Source organism: Dendrobates tinctorius, unplaced genomic scaffold, assembly GCF_039654945.1.
Source record: "Dendrobates tinctorius isolate UK_male_01 unplaced genomic scaffold, ASM3965494v1 ptg000062l, whole genome shotgun sequence".
Classification (NCBI taxonomy): Eukaryota; Metazoa; Chordata; class Amphibia; order Anura; family Dendrobatidae; genus Dendrobates; species Dendrobates tinctorius.
Genome location: NW_027361730.1, coordinates 24,049,771 through 24,071,257, shown reverse-complemented (window position 1 = coordinate 24,071,257; position 21,487 = coordinate 24,049,771). Strand labels below are relative to the sequence as shown.

Sequence of the window (21,487 nt, the reverse complement as noted above, 5' to 3'; positions counted from 1 at the left end):
ACAATAATTTAGCTTTTATTTAAATTTTTTTTTTTTTTTTTTTTGTAAAATGTTTTTAAAGTGCAAAAAACTTTTTTAATAAAGGTTTTAAACCCAATGGGCATTTTTATTAAAAAACACACATTACAAATCTGTGTAGTGTGGGGTGGAAATACTGCTGGAGGGGCTGCGGGACACTTCGACACTGGGTGTGTGGAGAGAGGACTGGGATCCTGGTGGGGAAGGAACAGTTAGAGGTGAAGGTGTGGAAAAAGCTACAGAATGGGTGGACATGTGGGAGGCAGAAGAGGTGGTGGGCGGTGGAGTGGAGGGTTGGGCAGGGACTGTAGGAGCAGATGATGTTGATGGAAAGTTGTACGGGGAAGGAGTTTGGTACGGGGCAGGTTGCTGGAAGTGGGGAGATGTCTGGTACTGGGGAGGTTGCTGGTACTGGTGAGGTTGCTGGTATGTAATAGGAGGGGGAGGATGGAAAGTGGCTGGAGGGGGTGCAGATGTAATAGGAGGGGGAGGATGGAAAGTGGCTGGAGGGGGTGCAGGTGGAGGAACTACAGTGGTGGGAGGTGGAGGTTGGGAGGTAACCTGCTGTAGAGCACCGTGGCACGAATGCATTACATGCATCTGCTGGGTAGGAGATAGTGTTGCCATGCGCTCCACAACAGACCTGAAAAAGGTGTGGTTTGGCGAAGATCTTGCTTCTGAATGCATGGTTTGCAGAAGTGTCTTCACCTCCAGAATGCTGGAGTTGATCTGCTGAAAGCCTGCGGAGATTTGCTCTGACAAGACTTTTAGACAGTTCTGGAAAGATGCATTCAGATGCAAGAACTCTTGCGCATAACTCTTTTCCTGACCCCTCTGCCGCTGTCGCCCAGTACCCGCAGGTGTACTAGAGGTGGCAGGGGCAGAAGGGTGGGGTAAAGGGAAAGCGATCTCCTCACCAGCAGCTTCATGTAATGTAGGCGGCCACGATGCTCCTGTGCTGGTGGATGGGACAGATGGGTCGAATGTGTGGGAAGGCTGGGAAGGTGCAGATGTACCGGGGAGGTCGAAGTGTCCCTCGGTGCCGGTCTCCTCAGGGATCGCCTCAGAAGGGTCCAATCGTGCAGGCTCCCGAGTGCTGCTCACCGTGCTGTGGAATAAAGAGAAAAAAAAACAATTAAAATACTGACATGGTATGGCCCTGGCTGAAAAAAAAAAGTTACATCTAACATTTTTTTTCACATGTGGTGTGTAATATTTACCTTCTAGTGACCATTGTTTCCCGGAGGAACGACAGGGCTTGTGCGTACTTGTACTTGCTCCTGCGTCCTCCAGATCCACTCGGGGCCCGCATCTCTTTATTGAACTCCTTCTTGAAACGATCCCTCACAGACCGCCACCGATTCACAATTCTGTTCCCTGAAACGAGAAAGGAGTGGTTAGTATACAACATCAGTGTTTCACAAACTCCAGTCCTCATGGTCCCCAGGGGTCATGTTTTCAGGATTTGCATAGTACATAGAAATCCTGAACACATGATCCGTGGGGACCACGAGGACTGGAGTTCGGGAAACACTGGTTTACATCAAGCAACCGGTACTGTATATACTTATGCTCTTTAATCTGGGCCCGAACATCGAGGTCCTCCCAGCGGCCCACAAGGAGCGAACAGATTTCCTCCCAGAGTCGTCGGGTAACGAAAAGGTCAGCGTGGCGGCGGTCAGCCATATTCCAGAGCGGCTCCCTTTCTCTGACGAGATCGATGAGGTGGTCCACATCGAGTCCTCCATCCTCACCGTCAGAGTCGGGAGCACGCTGTGAAGGCTGTTAAAGAAAAAGACAAAAATAACATAATTAGCCTCCACAAAAGAAATGAAATAAAAAGTGCAAAAAAAACAAAGCAAAAATATTTATACTTACACGCTGGTGACCGCCGCGTTGCTGTCGCCGACGACCCTGGGAGGCACTGCGAGGACCTCTTGGCCGAGCACCAGATTGGGAAGACTAGAGAAGAAAACAAAAAATGTTATGTCTTTGGATGTAGGCATTTGTTTGCTGTGTGTGGTCTGCAGAACATTGTTTTCTATGTGTTGTGTGTAGTGTGATGTTGTGTTTCTGCGTTTGATGCAAAAAACTTACCAATTGTGAGCCCACTCCAGGTGTCTGTCCACCCCTTCCTTCTTCTTCTGGGAGCTCCTCTTCATCTCGGGAATCCTGTTTTGAAATAAAAGGCAATGCATAGACATATATTACAGAGATGATGGATTTTGGAAATAAAAACTTACCGTCAAACGCTGACGATGCGAGGGAGGGCTCCCAGAAGAAGATGTGCTGTCCTGTTGATGGCCAGACTCCATGGCTGTGGGTATTGCTGCTGCTGTTGCTGCTGCCAGTGATGCCATTTCTGCTGCTGCTGCTGCTGCATCTCTTGGGCGGCTGTTGAATAAAGAGAAACAAAGGGCCAATGAATATCTTGATATTCCATGGCCCTAGTTTGGAGGAATGGGGGATTTGATAATTACCGTCTCTCATCTGCTGCTGGACTCCCCTCCTCAGCATGTTCCATTTGCTGCTCCATTTGGGGTGGTGGTGGTGCTGATGGTGCTGCAGTGGTCTCCTGCCTTCTCCTGCTGCGCTTGGTTGCTTTCTTGGGTGGCATGTTGGGTGTGGCTGTGGGTCCCACTGTCTTGCTTTTATATATGTCTTGTGGGCAGAGCTACTGAGCATGCTCAGACCAAAAAAAACGGATCCGGCCACCAGATCCGGCTTTCGCCGGATCAGGCGCATTGCGGCGCTCATAGGCTTTCATTGTGTGAAAAAGCCGGACGCGCCGGATCCGGCGTGTCCGGCTTTTTCGCCGGAGACAAAAAACGTTACAGTAGCCGTTTTTTCCAGACGCCGGATCGCGACACATTGCCGGATCCGGCGAAAACCGGATGAAACGCATGGCCATCCGGCGCGATCCGGTGCAAATGCAAGTCAATGGGGGGGAAACCGGATCCGGCATTGCATTTCGCCGGATCCGGTTTCTGTCAAAAGCGCCGGATCGCGCCTGACGGCGAAAACCTGATGTGTTAAAGAGGCCTTAACTGCATGTATCACATACAGGTGCAAGGAAGTGTTCCCACAACAATTTAATGGGCAAAAGAGCACTCAGAATGGTAATATGATATATGGACTGCCAAATCACATAGTACAACCTAAAATGCACATGGGCTGAAAACAGAATTATATAAAAGGCTAATAAAATCAGTATTTTGTTTAAATTATTAGTGCTATAATAAATAAATTACTCTATTCCAATGTACAACCCAGGCCATAGATGCCCAAGATAATAATGTGATAGTGTAATCTAATAAATCCTAATTAACACTATAATGATAGAGGGGTATGATGTATGAATAATCCCAATAAGTAAACAATCTAGCAAGTGTCAGGCACATGACTGTATTTTTTGTCTGAGTGCTATCCGTGAAAAAACAGACGGTGCTCCAACCCAATGTTATTCTATAAGGAAGTACAGATGAGCAATGTTCTTTCACTGACAAAAAACCCCCCGCAGTATTCACTAGTTTTTTCCGTAAATCTGGTGAGATTCACCCATTCAGGTCTATAGATGCATGAAAAATATCGTATGTCATGGAGCCACTGTACAACATCCGATTTTTACAGCTAAATTGCAATTCTGTAACATAGGAAACTGTAAATTGTCCTGTAATTGATTAATAGCTGCTGTAAAAAAAAAAAAACAAAAAAAAAAAAACAGATTGCATACAATTCACACGTGAAAAAAGTCATCCCACTTTACTGGATAAAATGATTTTTTTTTCTACACTCTTGTGCACCTACTCTAGTGTGAAGTGTGACTATATGAAGTCCTAAAGGTATACGAGAAATAGAGGAGCATTGGCCAGTCGCTCTTTAGGCATCATCAGCCGGCATAGGGACTTGCAGTACAACCTTGAAATATGCTTTTGTCTTACCTTACACTCACCAATATTTCATATTTTTCCTAACCACCTGTAGATGGTTTAGGGTACGTTCCCAGGGTTCAGGAATTGCTGCTGTTTTGACGATGCGTATTTATGCAGCGTCTAACCCGCCACGGCCAGATGTTACAGCATAGTAGATGGGATTTCTAGAAAACCCATGCCCAATATGCATGTCTGTGCACCTACGGATCACCTTCGGAGATTGACATGCGGCACATCTTTCAGGACTGCAGCATGTCTTTCTCTTGTGGAGACGCTAGTCTCCGCAACAGAAATGACATCAGTAGAATGTATTGGATGCGGTAAAGCCACACGGTTCAGTGAACACATGCAGATTTACCTGCATTCAATAAAGCTCAGCATCTTGGAGACAGCAAAAATGCGCTGCATCCAAAACACTACTAATTCCAGATTGTGGGAACATAGCCTTATAGAGTGGGTTTACCTCTGAACACCATTTTACTGCTTGCATAAAAAATAAACACTCAAAATACATACCGTATATAAACGAGTATAAGCCGACCCCCTAATTTTGCCACAAAAAAACTGGGAAAACTTATTGACTCGAGTATAAGCCTAGGGTGGGAAATGCTCCATAGATTATTCCCCCATATGGTGTCCCCAGAAGAAGCTCCATAGATTGTTCCCCCATATACTGCCCCCATAAGAAGCTCCATAGATTGTTCCCCCATTAGAAGCTCCTAAAGATTATTCCCCCATGTGCTGCCGCTGCTGCAGCATGTAAAAATGAAAAAAATGACATACTCACCTCTCCGTCGCTGGGTGTCAGATTCTCACCTGTCCTGCGTCCATGGCTGCTCCCCGCTATCTGCCACGTCATCAGTCAGTGACGTTCAGACTGCAGGGGGCGCGGCGCGCACTAATCACGTCACCGCGCCCTCTGCTGTCTCAAGTCACTGACCGATGACAGACAGCAGCAAGCAGCCATGGACGCAGGACAGGTGAGTATCGCTATACTTACCGTCCTGACGCTGTTGCTTGAGCCCCAAGCTTCTCCGCGCTCTCTCTTCCTGCGTTCAGCGGTCATGTGATACCGCTCATTAAAACTCATGAATATGCGCATATTCATGAGTTTTAATGAGCGGTACCACGTGACCGCTGAAGGCAGGAACAGAGAGCGCGGAGAAGCTGGGGGCTCAAGAGACAGCGTCAGGACGGGTAAGTATGACCTGACACCCCCGCCCCCTCTCCCCCTCCGACCCCCCCCGGTGTATATGACTCGAATATAAGCCGAGAGGGGGACTTTCAGCCCAAAAAAACAGGCTGAAAATCTCGGCTTATATTCGAGTATATACGGTACCCATAAACAAGCTCACCTAATCACGATTTGCAAATCCTCATAATAAATAATTTGCAGCTTCACAATTTTTTTTTAAGGACAAATAGATCCGAACAGTACAGCAGGGTTATTCGATTATATGATAGCATGCGGCAAGGAAACAAAGGATTAGGGACACATGGTTATTACCATAGATTGCTTATAGGAAAGTTGTGTGCATGTTTCTGAAGGTATCTGTAAAGGGTTAACAAAGCAAGGGCTGCGATAAATAGAATATCAAAGGAAAAAAAAAACAATGTATGCATATACCCTTATAAAAATAAATAAGTAAAAAAGCAAGTGCATTAAATAACATAGGGTACTTAGTAAATTCACACTAGGTAGGTTTTAACCGTTAGTGTAGTTACTGTCTCAAATGGGTACACCTTGTCGTGGTGGGACAGCTTTATACTTTTTTGATCAAAATAGTGTTTACTAAGTACCCTATGTTATTTAATGCACTTGCTTTTTTACTTATTTATTTTTATAAGGGTATATGCATACATTGTTTTTTTTTTTTCCTTTGGTTTTGCTTGCTTTTATGGCCAATGTGAACATGCTTTTACATCATGCATGTCATTCAATTCTACTTCAGTTCAGTTTTTTTGTTTTTTCTGATAAATAGAATATCTTTATGGAGCTATTTATTGTAGATATGGCGCTAGGTTTGACCACAAATGACCTGCCTGGTGATGTGACCTTCTTCATTACTTTTCAGGATGAAGTGGGATCTCCAGGAATAGTGGTGGGTGTTTCTGTAGATGGACAAACTGTTTGGACAGAAGGTAAGTTTTCCCGAAATCTCATCATGACTATAATAAGAGCATTATCAATACGTAGTAATGTAACATTGTACAGTTGAAATAACAGAAACCGAGCACTATGAGCCATCTGTTTTGGTATTTCACTATTAGGACAATTTACTGTTATGAGGACAAAACCCTATTTTATATCACACAGGTGTTTTTGGTCGCCTGATCAAATATTATTGTGTCCACAAAAAAGCAAAAAGCCAAGTTTTGTGTAGTCTTTTATACAGTTGTGCTCAAAAGTTTACATACCCCGGCAGAATATTTGCTTTCTTGGCCTTTTTTCAGAGAATATGAATGGTAACACCAAAACTTTTTCTCCACTCATGGTTAGAGGTTGGGTGAAGCCATTGTCAAACTACTGTGTTTTCTCTTTTTAAATCATAATGACAACCCAAAACATACAAATGACCCTGATCAAAAGTTCACATACTCCATTTCTTAATACCGTGTATTGCCCCCTCTAACATCAATGACAGCTTGAAGTCTTTTTTTTTTTTTCCTCATAGATTGTAAGCTTGCGAGCAGGGCCCTCATTTCTCTTGGTATTTGTTATAATCTATGTGATTATTGTTATGCTGTAATGTCTGTTGTCTGTACAAATCCCCTCCGAAATGTAAAGTGCTGCGGAAAATGTCGGTGGTATAGAAATAAAATTTATTATTATTATTTTGTGGTAGTTGTGGATGAGGTTCTTTATTTTCTCAGATGGTAAAGCTGCCCACTCTCCTTGACAAAAAGCCTCCAGTAAATTCCTGGGCTGTCTAGCATAAACTGCGCACTTGAGATTTCCCCGGAGTAGTTCAATGATATTGAGGTCAGGAGACAGAGATGGCCACTCCAGAACCTTCACTTTGTTCTGCTGTAGCCAATGACCGGTCGACTTGGCTTTGGGTTTTTGATCGTTGTCATGTTGGAACGTCCAAGTACGTCCAATGCGCAGCTTCCGGGCTGATGATTGCAAATTTGCCTCCAGTATTTGCTGATAACGTGCTGCATTCATCTTTCCTTCAACAAGTTTCCTGTGCCTTTGTAGCTCACACATCCCCAAAACATCAGCGATCCACCTCCGTGCTTTACAGTAGGAATAGTGTTCCTTTCATCATAGGCCTTGTTGACCTCTCTCCAAATGTAACGTTTATGGTTGTTGCCAAAAAGTTCAATTTTGGTCTCCTCACTCCAAATTACTTTGTTCCAGAAGTTTTGAGGCTTGTCTCTGTGCGGTTTTGCGTTTTGTAGGCAAAATACTATGTGGCATTTGTGCAGTAATGGCTTTCTTCTGGCGGCTCGACTGTGTAGCTCATTTTTCTTCAAGTGCCTGCTTATTGTGCATCTTGAAGCAGCCACACCGCTAGTTTTCATAGAGTCTAGTATTTCAGCTTATGTTATTTGTGGATTTTTCTTTTCATCCCAAAGAATTTTCCTGGCAGTTGTGGATGAAATTTTTGTTGGTCTACCTGACCGTGGTTTTCTTTTTACAGAGCCCCTGATTTTCCATTTGTTGATCACAGTTTGAACGCTGTTGACTGGCATTATCCATTCCTTGGATACCTTTTTGTATCCCTTTCCAGTTCATCTACCTTTTTCCGTAGATCCTTTGACAATTCTTTTGCTTTCCCCATGACTCACAATCCAGAAACATCATTGGCTGAATGAAAGATGCAGGAATCTGTCTGGATCCCAGAAACTCACTCGGCTTTTATGCACACACACTGATTACAAATAAACAGGTCACAGGTGAGGATGTTACCTTTAGTAGCCATTCAAACCCATTTGTGTCACCTTCTGTGTATGCTATTGGGCCAAAATCACCAGGATATATGAACTTTTGATCAGGGTCATTTTGATTTTTGGGTTGTCATTATGATATAAAAAGAGAAAACATAGTAGTTTGACAATAAATGGCTTCACCCAGCCACTAACCATGAGTGGAGAAAAAGTTTTGATGTTATCATTCATATTCTCTGAAAAAATGCCAAGTAAGCAAAAATTCTGCCGGGGTATGTAAAATTTTGAGCACAACTGTAACTACTTGTACTTAATCTGTTTTAGTAAAATGTAACATCTTTAAAGGAAATCTGTTGAGAAAAACCGCTATTAACGTGCAGATATGGGATTAATCTGCACGTTAATAGTGATCTGAATTTGTCCGGCGCCCGCACTAAAAGCCTAGCTACCGGGAGAAAATTAACTTTAATCTTCTCAGCAGCCTCAGGCTTTCAGTCATAGAGGTGTGGCTGGTGCGTCTTCAGTTGCTGCTCAGTACATAGTGGCAGCTGTAAGCATGCTCCGAGACTGACTGACAGCCGGCTCTACAGTGTACCAGTGCGTGGAGTAAGTCAGTGCAGGGGGCGTAGTTACGGCCAACGTTCACTATGTACTGAGTGGGGACTGAAGGTGCACTGATTGCGCCTCTGACTGAAAGCCAGAGGCTGCCGTCATGATTAAAGCTAATTTCCTTCTAGCAGCCGGGCTTTCAATGCAAGCCCTTGGCAGCTTTAAAGTGCTATTAGCCTGCAGATTAACCCCAAACTTACAGAATCTGCCCCCACCACCGACGGCGGCAATCTGCCGCTGCTGTGTCATCTGCGTCCCTCCGGTACCTCCTATGTCCCCGTGTCGCTCCTGGTGTCCTGCCTCCCTCCTGCACGGCCATCTTCCAAAATGGCATGCGCAGTGCACTCAACGAATCTGCAAAGCTGCAGATTCCATTCATTCATTTTGATCACTGTGATAAACTCTCACAGTGATCAAAATAAAAAAAATTGTAAAACACCCCCATAGGTAGGGGCAAATAATAAAGAAAATATTTTTATTTTTCAATTAGGGTTAGGGTGGGAATTAGGGTTAGGGTGGGAATTAGGGTTAAGATTAGGGTTAGGGGAGTGTTGGGGTTAGGGTTGGGATTAGGGTTAAGGATGTGTTGGGGATAGGGTTGTGGTTAGGGTTTGGGTTAGGGGTGTCTTGGGGTTAAGGTTGTTAGAATTGAGGGGCTTCCACTATTTAGGCACATCAGGGGGTCTCCAAACATGACATTGCACCACAACTGATTCCAGCCAATTTTGAGTTCAAAAAGTCAAACAGTGCTCTCTCCCTTCCGAGCTCTGCCATACGCCCAAACAGTGGTTTACCTCAACATATGGGGTATCAGCGTTCTCGGGACAAACTGGAAAACTTTTGGGGTCCAATTTCTCCTGTTACCATTGTGAAGATAAAAAATTGTGGGCTAAAATATAATTTTTTAGGAAAAAAAATGATTTTTATTTTCACGACTCTGCGTTATAAACTTCTGTGAAGCACTTGGCGGTTCAAAGTGCTCACCACACAGCTAGATAAGTTCCTTGGGGGGTCTTGTTTCCAAAATGGGGTCACTTGTGGGGAGTTTCTACTGTTTAGGCACATCAGGGGCTCTGCAAACGTAACATGACGACCGCAGACCATTCCATCAAAGTCGGCATTTCAAAACGTCACTACTTCCTTCCAAGCCCCAACGTGTGCCCAAACAGTGGTTCCCCCCACATATTGGGTACCAGTGTACTCAGGACAAACTGGTCAACAACTTTGGGGTCCAATTTCTTCTGTTACCCTTGTGAAAATAAAAAATTGCGGGCTAAAAAATCATTTTTTGTGGAAAAAAAATGATTTTTTATTTTCACTGCTCTGCGATATAAACTTCTGTGAAGCACTTGGCGGTTCAAAGTGCTCACCACACAGCTAGATAAGTTCCTTGGGGGGTCTTGTTTCCAAAATGGGGTCACTTGTTTGGGAGCCCCCATTTTGAGGCACACTGGGGCTCTCCATACGCGACATGATGTCCGCTAACGATTGGAGCTAATTTTCCATTCAAATAGTCAAATGCCGCTCCTTCCGGGCCCTGCCGTGCGCCCAAACATTGGTTTATGACCACATATGAGGCATCGGTGTACTCAGGAGAAATTGCCCATCAAATTTTAGGATCCATTTTATCCTGTAGCCCTTGTGAAAATGAAAAACTTGAGGCTAAAAGAAAATTTTTGTTAAAAAAAAGTACTTTTTCATTTTTACGGATCAATTTGTGAAGCACTTGAGGGTTTGAGGGTTCAAAGTGCTCACTATACATCTAGATAAGTTCCTTGGGGGCGGGGGGGGTCTAGTTTCCAAAATGGGGTCACTTGTGGGGAAGCTCCAATGTTTAGGCACACAGGGGCTCTCCAAACGTGACGTGGCAACCGCTAACGATTGGAGCTACCGTATATACTCGAGCATAAGCCGACCCCCCCCCCCCCCCATTTTGCCACAAAAAACTGGGAAAACTTATTGACTCGAGTATAAGCCTAGGGTGGGAAATGCTCCATAGATTATTCCCCCATATGGTGTCCCCAGAAGAAGCTCCATAGATTATTCCCCCATATGCTGACCCCAGAAGAAGCTCCATAGATTATTCCCCCATATGCTGACCCCATGCTGCTGCATGTAAAAATAAAAAAAATGACATACTCACCTCTCCGTCGCTGGGTGTCAGATACTCACCTGTCCTGCGTCCATGGCTGCTCACCGCTATCTGCCACGTCATCAATCAGTGACGTTCAGACTGCAGGGGGCGCGGCGCGCACTAACCACGTCACCGCGCCCTTTGCTGTCTGAAGTCACTGACCAATGACAGACAGCAGCAAGCAGCCATGGACGCAGGACAGGTGAGTATCGCTATACTTACCCGTCCTGACGCTGTGTCTTGAGCCCCCAGCTTCTCCGCACTCTCTCTTCCTGCCTTCAGCGGTCATGTGGTACCGCTCATTAAAACTCATGAATATGCGCATATTCATGAGTTTTAATGAGCGGTACCACATGACCGCTGAAGGCAGGAAGAGAGAGCACGGGGAGAGGCTGGGGGCTCAAGACACAGCGTCCGGACGGGTAAGTATGACCTGACACCCCCGCCCCCCCTCCCCCTCCGACCCCCTTTGTATATGACTCGAATATAAGACGAGAGGGGGACTTTCAGTCCAATTTTTGGGGCTGAAAATCTCGGCTTATATTCGAGTATAAACAGTAATTTTCCATTCAAAAAGTCAAATGGTGCTCCTTCCCTTCCGGGCCCTGCTGTGCGCCCAAACAGTGGTTTATGACCTCTGTGATGCAGTGACCCCTGTGACAGCTAGGGGGTGCTGTATGGGACATGCATGCAGGCGTTCTTTCATTGTAATAGGGAAAATGGTGACCGGCAGGGTTGATATGTATCACGGGGTGGGTGCCCTGTGATGGAAGCCGAATCATGTTGTGATTAGCAGATCTACTGCTAATGGGTTTTTTTGTTTTATAAGGGGCGGCTTTCAGGTGACTTGGTGAGATGGGTGGAACCAGTCACCTACAAACCCACCCAGGGGCGTGTGTTCGAATGCCCAGGGTAAAGCCTGTGTGTGTATGGCTGGCTGTGTGAAATAGGACCTGCGATGAGGTCATAGCCATGTGATCCACCGGTGGGCGTGGCTACGGACCATATAAGGTGACCAGGGTAGGTCACAAGGGGAGAGTGCCTGAATCTGATTGGTCCGTGTGGAAGGTCCTGGAAGGCCACGTGTGAGAGCAGCGTCTGTGACACACTGCGTTTGGGGAGCCACTGTCCGGCTGTGGTTCTGGAACCGTGAGGCGGCCTAGTGAATAAGGCACTGTCCGGAACAGTGAGCCCAGTGCGGCCGCTCCCCTGAGAGAAAGGACTAACAGCGAGTCGGCATCTGGAGCAGGAGCTTCAAGAGGTAACCCAGACAGGGGGAATTAACTGAGAGATGGTTGAGTCTGATTGCTGGACAAAACACAGCCTGTGTGAACACAGGGCTACGGGAGCGGAGTTCCACTATGAACATTTGTTTGGTCTGCTGTAAGACTTATCATTTCCTCATGCTGCCATAGTTTATGCCGTATACAATAAACCGTATGGACTGTGTTATGTGAAAAGCCTGTGCCGGACCTGGTTTATTTGCAGCCAAGTGAGTGTCCCCCAGTACACTCAGTGAGCACTACCTTACACCACATATGAGGTATCGGTGTACTCAGAAGATATTGCCCAAGAAATTTTAGGATCCATTTTATCCTGTTGCCCATGTTAAAATGAAAAAATTGATGCTAAAATAAAATTTTTGTTGGAAAAAAGTGATTTCAAATGTGAGGTGGTCCCTAAAAAAAAATGGTTTTGTAAATTTTGTTGTAAAAATGAGAAATCGCTGGTCAACTTTTAACCCTTATAACTTCCTAACAAAAAAAAAATTATTTCCAAAATTGTGCTGATATAAAGTAGACATGTAGGAAATGTTATTTATTAACTATTTTGTGTCACATAACTCTCTGGTTTAACAGAATAAAAGTTCAAAATTTGAAAATTGCAAAATTTTTGCCAAATTTCCGTTTTTTTTTTTTTACAAATAAACGCAAACATTATAAATTTACCACTAACATGTAGCCTAATATGTCATGAAAAAACATTCTCAGAATCGCTAGGATCCGTTAAAGCGTTCCTGAGTTATTACCTCATAAAGGGACACTGGTCAGAATGGCAAAAAAATGGCCAGGTCATTAATGTCAAAATAGGCTGGGTCATGAAGGGGTTAACATGAGCAGAGAGTACCATAACTATTTATTCTGATTTTAAATAGAATGGGCAAGGGAAGGGTGGTGGGAGTTGGAGTAAAAAGAATCCTGGAACCTTGTCATTATTATTGCTGAATTTATTACTTTGCTGTAATTTCTTTACCAACTAATCTGTAAGAACTGTTTAATTAAAAAAAAAGTTTGATTTATAAAAAAAAATCTACAGGCAGACGAGCAGGTTAGAGAATTTGGACCCGCACAACATCACTAATCAGAGACCTGACTTTTTATTTAAAAGGCAAAATAAAGTGCAGAGAAATCTGTTAAAATGAAAATCCATAAATCAATGAATTAAAAACACACCATAATTACCCCAAAGTTTGTTTTTATTGACAGCAAAATATAGTAGCAGGAGAGACTAAGAACAAGCACGATGTTCAGGTGGTCCTTTAACCACTTTCCACTCAAGTCTAATTCACCTTCCTGGCCAGGTCTAATATTGATATCTGATAAGTGTCATGTTGTGGTAAGAACAATTTTAAAACTTTGAAATTTTACGCCTTGGTAGTAGATAGTAATACCTCACAAAAAAGTAATAACATAACATTTAGCACATGTCTACTTTAGAACACTATCATTTTTAAAGTCTCATTCTCGTAGGCTGTTAGAAGAGTTAAAAGTTAAGCAGCAATTTTTTTTATTCAATTACATTTAGATGAGGTAGTTCCAGATGGCAAAATATGTTTTACTTTTTTGTTTGTTTGCTTTTACATAAAAATGCATTATTTCTTAACATTTTTCTTTTCTACATCCCTCTATGGGACTTGGTATTATTGATCAGTGGTGTAATACTCTTCAAAACTTAAATATTGCAGGGTATGAAAAACAGGAGAAAAATACGAGCATGAGATAAATAGCATATAAAATTATTGCAGGGTATGCGACCTGTCAATGTGGTACTGACGGAGTAGGTAGGTTAGACCCTATTTATGGCCGAACTTAGGGCCTGTCAGGTCGCCATACGTGGCTGACCCTGTGGTTATTCTTTTTAGCAGGGCTGTGGAGTCGGAGTCATGGAGTCGGAGTCGGTGCTCATTTTGGTGGAGTCGGTATAAAATGGACTGACTCAGACTCCTAAAATATATAATAAATTGGGTACAGTAGTGCAATGCAGAATGTGCTGAATATTTTTTCATAGGAATTTGGGAAAGTTATGAAATGTCCTATAAATGACTGTTCTATTCCTGATCTAAGGCTACATTCACACACAGCGTTTTTTGAGGATACGTTTATCAGTTGCAAAAACAGATCAGCTTTTTAAAAAACCGCATCACCTGAAAGGCTTTTGAGCTCATGGATAATGTTTTCAATAGCAAAAGCAGATTAGAAATCTGCTCTATCTATATATCCATATCTGTCTATCCATATCATATGTGTACCAAAAAGAATGAAAGCCAGGTAGCACACAGACTAAGGCTGTGTTCACACACAGCGTTTTTTTAGCAGTATTTTTAGCGGTTTTGCCAATAAAACCGCTAAAAATAAGCTTCCCATTAATTTCTATGCATTTTGCACTTTGTGTATATTGATGCGTTTCAAAACGCGCCGGAAAAACGCGAAGACAAAAAAGGCCCGGTTTCTGGGAAGGGAGTCAGGTTTTTGAGCAGAAATTTTCTGCTACATGTGCACTTAGCCTAACACTCCTTTTTTTTTTAGCACCAGTCAGGTACACCTCATAGCTGCCCAAAAGGACGCCCAGGACAGGCATTGCTTGTTTTCAGTAACACATCAACATCAATTGATAGTTGGAATAAATAGACTGCATTCATCACCACATCTTCTTAAGGTGCAGGCTTTATTTTCAAGTGTAGGGGTGTGAAGTAAGAGGTTCTGCAGCAGCTGAGGTGTGCAGTATGAAATTCTGCGGAACAGTATGAGGTTCTGCCCCTCCCCCCCTGGTTTGATCCTGGCTACGCCCATAGTGTGAATGTAGCCTGAGGATCTAGGCTTTATCTTAGCCGAGATAAGTCATAGTGTGTGTGTGTGTGTGTGTATATAATATATACACACAGTACAGACCAAAAGTTTGGACACACCTTCTCAATCAAAGCGTTTCCTTTCTTTTCATGACTATGAAAATTGTAGATTCACTCTAAAGGAATCAAAACTATGAATTAACACTTGTGGAATTATATAATTAACAAAAAAGTGTGAAACAACTGAAAATATGTCTTATATTCTAGGTTCTTCAAAGTAGCCACCTTTTGGTTTGATTTCTGCTTTGCACACTCTTGGCATTCTCTTGATGAGCTTCAAGAGGTAGTCACCGGAAATGGTTTTCACTTCACTGGTGTGCCCTGTCAGGTTTAATAAGTGGGATTTCTTGCCCTATAAATGGGGTTGGGACCATCAGTTGTGTTGTGCAGAAGTCTGGTGGATACACAGCTGATAGTCCTACTGAATAGACTGTTAGAATTTGCATTATGGCAAGAAAAAAGCAGCCAAGTAAAGAAGAACGAGTGGCCATCATTACTTTAAGAAATGAAGGTCAGTCAGTCCGAAAAATTGGGAAAACTTTGAAAGTGTCCCCAAGTGCATTGGCAAAAACCATCAAGCGCTACAAAGAAACTGGCTCGCATGAGGACCGCACCAGGAAAGGAAGACCAAGAGTCACCTCTGCTGCGGAGGATAAGTTCATCCGAGTCACCAGCCTCAGAAATCGCAGGTTAACAGCAGCTCAGATTAGAGACCAGGTCAATGCCACACAGCGTTCTAGCAGCAGACACATCTCTACAACAGCTGTTAAGAGGAGACTTTGTGCAGCAGGCCTTCATGGTCAAATAGCTGCTAGGAAACCACAGCTAAGGACAGGCAACAAGCAGAAGAGACTTGTTTGGGCTAAAGAACACACGGAATGGACATTAGACCAGTGGAAATCTGCTTTGGTCTGATGAGTCCAAATTTGAGATCTTTGGTTCCAACCACCATGTCTTTGTGCGACTCAGAAAAGGTGAACGGATGGACTCTACATGCCTGGTTCCCACCGTGAAGCATGGAGGAGAAGGTGTGATGGTGCTGGGGTGCTTTGCTGGTGACACTGTTGGGGATTTATTCAAAATTGAAGGCATACTGAACCAGCATGGCTACCACAGCATCTTGCAGCGGCATGCTATTCCATCCAGTTTGCGTTTAGTTGCCCATCATTTATTTTTCAACAGGACAATGACCTCAAACACACCTCCAGGCTGTGTAAGGGCTATTTGACCAAGAAGGAGAGTGATGGGATGCTACGCCAGATGACCTGGCCTCCAGTCACCAGACCTCAACCCAATCGAGATGGTTTGGGGTGAGCTGGACCGCAGAGTGAAGGCAAAAGGGCCAACAAGTACTAAGCATCTCTGGGAACTCCTTCAAGACTATTGGAAGACCATTTCCAGTGACTACCTCTTGAAGCTCATCAAGAGAATGAGAAGAGCGTGCAAAGCAGTAATCAAAGCAAAAGGTGGCTACTTTGATGAACCTAGAATATAAGACATATTTTCAGTTGTTTCTTACTTTTTTGTTAATTATATAATTCCAAATGTGTTAACTCATTGTTTTGATGCCTTCAGAGTGAATCTACAATTTTCATAGTCATGAAAATAAAGAAAACTCTTTGAATGAGAAGGTGTGTCCAAACTTGGTCTGTACCGTATACAGTGTATTACATATTTACAATTTATTACAGTTTTTTGTGTTCTAAAGTTGTATTCCAATAAATAGATATTATGTTCTATCGAAATATCTTGATTATTGTATCATAGAAATGATTAAATGTCTGCTGTTCACATTGTACTACAATAAATTTTTCACTTAAATATAAGCAATATATGTGGGAGTGGGAGTCGGTGTAAGGGAAATTGAGGAGTCGGAGTCGCAGGTTTGGCTTACCGACTCCACAGCCCTGCTTTTTAGGTAGGCTGATTTTTTTGAGAGAGGGAGCACAATCTCAAAGCCGCAGTCACTATTGATAATGGCATGTAGAGGATGAAACACCCAGGGTTGGTGCTGGCCCTGGCTGTTCCTGCAGGAGCTTAGCGGTCGGGTAAACAGTGCTTCTGCAGTGATTGCGCCGGTCCTGATCACCATAAAGTACCAGTACATCCATTTGGGGGAGCATCTTCCTGAATAAGGCCACTTTCACACACTCAGTATATGGTCAGTGTTTACATCAGTATTTGTAAGCCAAAACCAGGAGCAGGTGATAAATACGGAAGTGGTGACGTGTTTCTATTATACTTTTCCTCTGATTATTTCTCTCCTGGTTTTGGCTTACAAACACGGAGGTAATATACTGACCAAATATTGAAAGTGTGAACGTGGGCTAAGTTATACTATTACGTCTTATGTCGGGAAGTAATGACTGTCAAACCTCTGTTTGTAAATTATTATGCATGTTGTCCTTGGTGGGATTTAAACCCAGGGCCCTATGATTGCAAGGCTAATGTGGTAACCATTGAGCCACTGTTCTGCCCACACTACATTGATTATTGTAACTGGGTAGGAAGATTAATGTCTAGTTTGCAAGATTATAGTGAAGGTTTGTGGAGGAGTTAAGATCATTTTAAGATTTACAGGGATGTCATTCAAATTATGTGCTAAATCCATGTAATAACGTAAGCATTCTTGAATTCTGTGCTTCTTTTCTATAGGACTTGGGTTTGCTGATGTGGAGAACCGGATTCCATGTTCACCAGAGAGTGTCATGCGTGTGGCCAGTATCAGCAAATCCTTCACTATGGCAGCACTGGCCAAACTGTGGCAGGAAGGACGTCTAGATCTAGATGCACCAGTGCAGAAGTACGTACCGGAGTTTCCAGAAAAGGAGTTTGAAGGTGAAAAGGTGTGGACGGTGCCAATATGAGTATTCCTTTACGGTTTAGAAAATTAGAAACAAAGCAATGTAGTGGTAATAACATCACTGATAATTTGCCAGAAGGCTTGTGTTAGTCTGCCAAAAATGTCCCCATGTTTTTGTGTAAATCAAGTTTTTTGAAATAATTATACAATACAGAATCCAGGCTTATTGTAAGGTATATAAGAAAGCATATAATCAACATCAGCATGAGATTATCAACTGTAGGATATAAATGATAGCTGTATCATTTTTATTGTAATAAAACTTGCTAAACTAAAAACAATCAATATATTGATGGGTTTATAGAGCAGGATATTGACATGTTTAGAATGTTTGTGAAAGAAAGTTATTTATACAACCTTTTTTTTTTGAACCAAAGATTTTTTATTATATTCAAATGCCGTTTACATTACATGCAGGCAAAAGCCTATGCAAAATCCAGAACATATACAAAAAAAAATATACGACATTCGAGTTACCCCCCTCATAAGAAAGCCCCCCCTCCTCCCTCCTCCCTCGCCCCCCCAGCCTAATTGCCATAAGACATTCTCAATAAGGTTGACTCTACTGCAACCACTTAGACCAAAGTTTTTCAAAATGCACCTCTTTGTGTCGTCGTCTATAAACTCTTTCTTCTAACCGAACTACATTGTTCACTCGTACAATAAATTCCCCAACCGTCGGTGGCTCGGCATCGATCCATTTTTGTGCGATCAGTTTACGGGCAACATATAAAAGTTTTGCTATAATTGGCTTAAATGCATTTCCCACAGACACTTCCTCCACATACCCCAACACACACGTTATGGGGTCCCTTCCCACTCCACATTGGTATATCTTCTCAATTTGTTCAATAACCTCCCCCCAATATGAGGAGAGTCTTGGGCAGGACCAGAGCATGTGTAACATTCCCGCGGGCTCAACTCTACATCTTGGACATTCCGCATTGTCCCTCAGGCCCATTTTTTCCATAAGTTCCGGGGTTTTATACGTTCTATGTATGATGTACAGCTGCGATATCCTACCCGGTTCACTCAATGAAAGTTTGGGTATATATTCTAATATAGTGTCCCATATTTCATCTTCTATCTGTCCCACTTCCCTCTCCCATTTAGCTTTTGCCTTTAGGGGAAACCTAATCATGTGGGAGTACAATAGGTCCCGGTAAATGGTGGAAATAACTCCCCTCGTACCCCCAGACGCGCACACATAATCCAACACAACATGTTTTTGTACCGTCATATGTGTCATGTTTCTGTGCCTGGAATGCATGCCTGAGACCGAGGTATCGAAACTCCCCGCTGCTCGAGAGCCCAAACTCCTCTTTTAATACAGAAAATGGCTTGATTTCCGTCCCCTCCAGTAACTGCCACATATATTGCAATCCTTTCCTCTCCCAATCACCAAAATCCTTGAATTTACACAGTTCTGATAGGCTTGCATTATCCCAAATAGGCGTGTATATCGTCAATTCCCCAATTCCTCTGAGACTCTTAATATTTTGCCATATTTTATGCATTAAACTAAAAGTAGGTAGTCCTTTTCCATGACTCACAAAGCATCCAGACTCTGTATTAATATTTTTTTATTGGTCAGTTGGGCCAAAATTTTTCCCATAACATTTAAATTTCCCTCCTCTTGCCAACCTCTGAAGTGCTGCCCTTGCGTTGCTATAAAGTATATCCATGGGTTTGGTGCCGCCAGCCCTCCTTCCTCCTTCCCCCTTTGGAGCACTTCCAGTTTAAGTTTTGCTTGTTTTTTCCCCCAAATTAGTTCCCTAAAAATAGTATTAATTTTTTAAAATCTTCTCTTTGGGATCCACACCGGGGTATTATGGAGAATATACACCAACTGAGGCATCATTATCATTTTAAGTAGGTTCGTCCTCCCTACTATTGACAATACTAGTTTACACCATGCTGTCATCTTGGCTTTAAGTTTAACTAATAAAGGATCCAGGTTTAATTCGAGAAATCTAGATATAGGCATTGATACCCATATTCCGAGGTATTTAAATTCATTAACTACTTTCAGCTGTCCATCCACCCCACCTATATGTGGACATCCCAATTCCCGGTCAATCCCCATGATACATGATTTGTCCCAATTAATTCTCAATCCGGAAAAGGATCCAAATCTTTCTATAAGGGCCATAACCTTAGTCAACGAATCTCCCCCCATCTTGCAGAAAAAGGAGTATGTCATCTGCATATAGGGCAATCTTTTCCTCCAGATTCCCATATCTGAAGCCCTGTATTTCTGTGGAGTTACGAATTTTAATCGCTAATGGCTCCATCGCCACCGCAAATAGCAACGGCGATAAGGGGCATCCCTGACGAGTTCCTCTGAACAACCCAAACGACTCCGAGGTCTCCCCGTTAATCCTAATGTACCCCTTTGGATCCGCGTATAATAATTTAATCCAGGAAATAAATCTATGTCCGAATCCCATTAACTTCAATACTGCCCATAGATAATTTCACTCTACCCTTTCAAATGCCTTTCGTGCATCCAGCGAGGCCACCACCCTTTCCCCTACATTATCTGCCGGGAGTTGTATATTAAGAAAGAGTCTACGTAGGTTAATGGCGGTAGATCTATTTTGTAAAAAACCCGATTGGTCTGGATATATCTATTTTTGAACAACCCCAGACATTCTTATCGCCAACATTTTAGCTAATATTTTAACGTCTGACGTCAATAACGAGATGGGTCTATAGGATTCAACGGATGAGGCATCTTTCCCCTCCTTAGGAATAACCACAATTACGGCCTCCCTCATAGACCTCGGCAAAGCCCCTCTCTCCGCTGCATCTTCAAATACCTCCTTAAGTTTAGGTGCTACGACCTCTATTAGTTCCTTATATGCTTCTCCCGGGATACCGTCAGAGCCAGGTGACCTATTATTTGCCAATGACAGAATAGCCTTCTCCACTTCCTCTACAGTAAATAATTCTTCCAGATTCTGTTTATCAGTATCATCTAACTTGGGTATCTCTATCTCTTGTAAATATCTATCCATTTCTTGTTCTCTAACCCCCAATTCTGAGGTATATAATTTTACATAGTATTCCCGGAAACATTCCAATATCCCAGAGGTGGCTTTATGAGTTACCCCATCCTCCTTGACAATTTTTATATATCTGTGTGGACCCTTTCTGCGCCGCAGATATCACTGACAGTAAGTGTCCCACCTTTTTCCCTTCGTCATAGAACAGTGCTCTCTGGAATGCCCTTTTCTTGTCTATCCCTTGTAAATATAACTTATTTACTTCTTCTTGTGCTTTTAGTGCCTTTTTAGTGGCGATACTGGGCCTACGTATCATTTCCTCCTCTGCCCTGCTCAATCTGTCTGTAGTCTCTTGGTTTACCTGTCTCGTTTGTGTCTTACGTCTCAAAATATCTCGTATGAATAGTCCCCTTAAATATGCTTTCATGGTATCCCACACTATAAGTAAGTCAGCAGAACCTTCATTTAATTGGAAGAATTCAATAAGATCTTTTTTAATAATTTCCATATTAAGACATTTGAGCCATTCCGGATGTATTGTCCCCCCTACTCTCCTCCTTTTTCCCACTCCCAGTCTCAAACTAACTTCAATTGCCTTATGGTCGGAGATAACTCTCTGTAAATATTCCACCGTCCCAACTATTCCGTCCATGCCCCTGTTACCTAATGCTAAGTCTATGCGCGATAAGGCATGATACGAGGACGAATAACACGAAAAGCATTTGTTCCCCTCATTCCGCACTCTCCATAAGTCTATCATACCCATCTCACTAACATATGTCCCGAATGGAGTCATCCTATCCTTCCTGGGGTTAATTCCCCCGATTCCCACACGATCCCAATACTCGTTCATGACATTGTTAACGTCCCCTAATATTAACACCGGACATTCCCCTCCCCTCC

General features: G+C 43.0%; 1 protein-coding gene across 3 annotated transcripts in view; it reads left to right on the top strand.

Moving 5' to 3' along the window:
* LACTB (lactamase beta) overlaps positions 1–21,487 on the top strand; it is a 103,083-nt gene that overhangs the window by 2,144 nt on the left and 79,452 nt on the right. For 2 of the 3 annotated variants that reach the window (XM_073579392.1, XM_073579393.1), the window contains exons 2-3: positions 6,026–6,092; positions 17,369–17,559. In XM_073579392.1, the coding sequence (XP_073435493.1) occupies positions 6,026–6,092; positions 17,369–17,559 (258 nt within the window). Of the gene's footprint in view, positions 1–6,025; positions 6,093–17,368; positions 17,560–21,487 lie in introns of those variants that run through there. The other variant, XM_073579394.1, reaches the window with a different exon arrangement.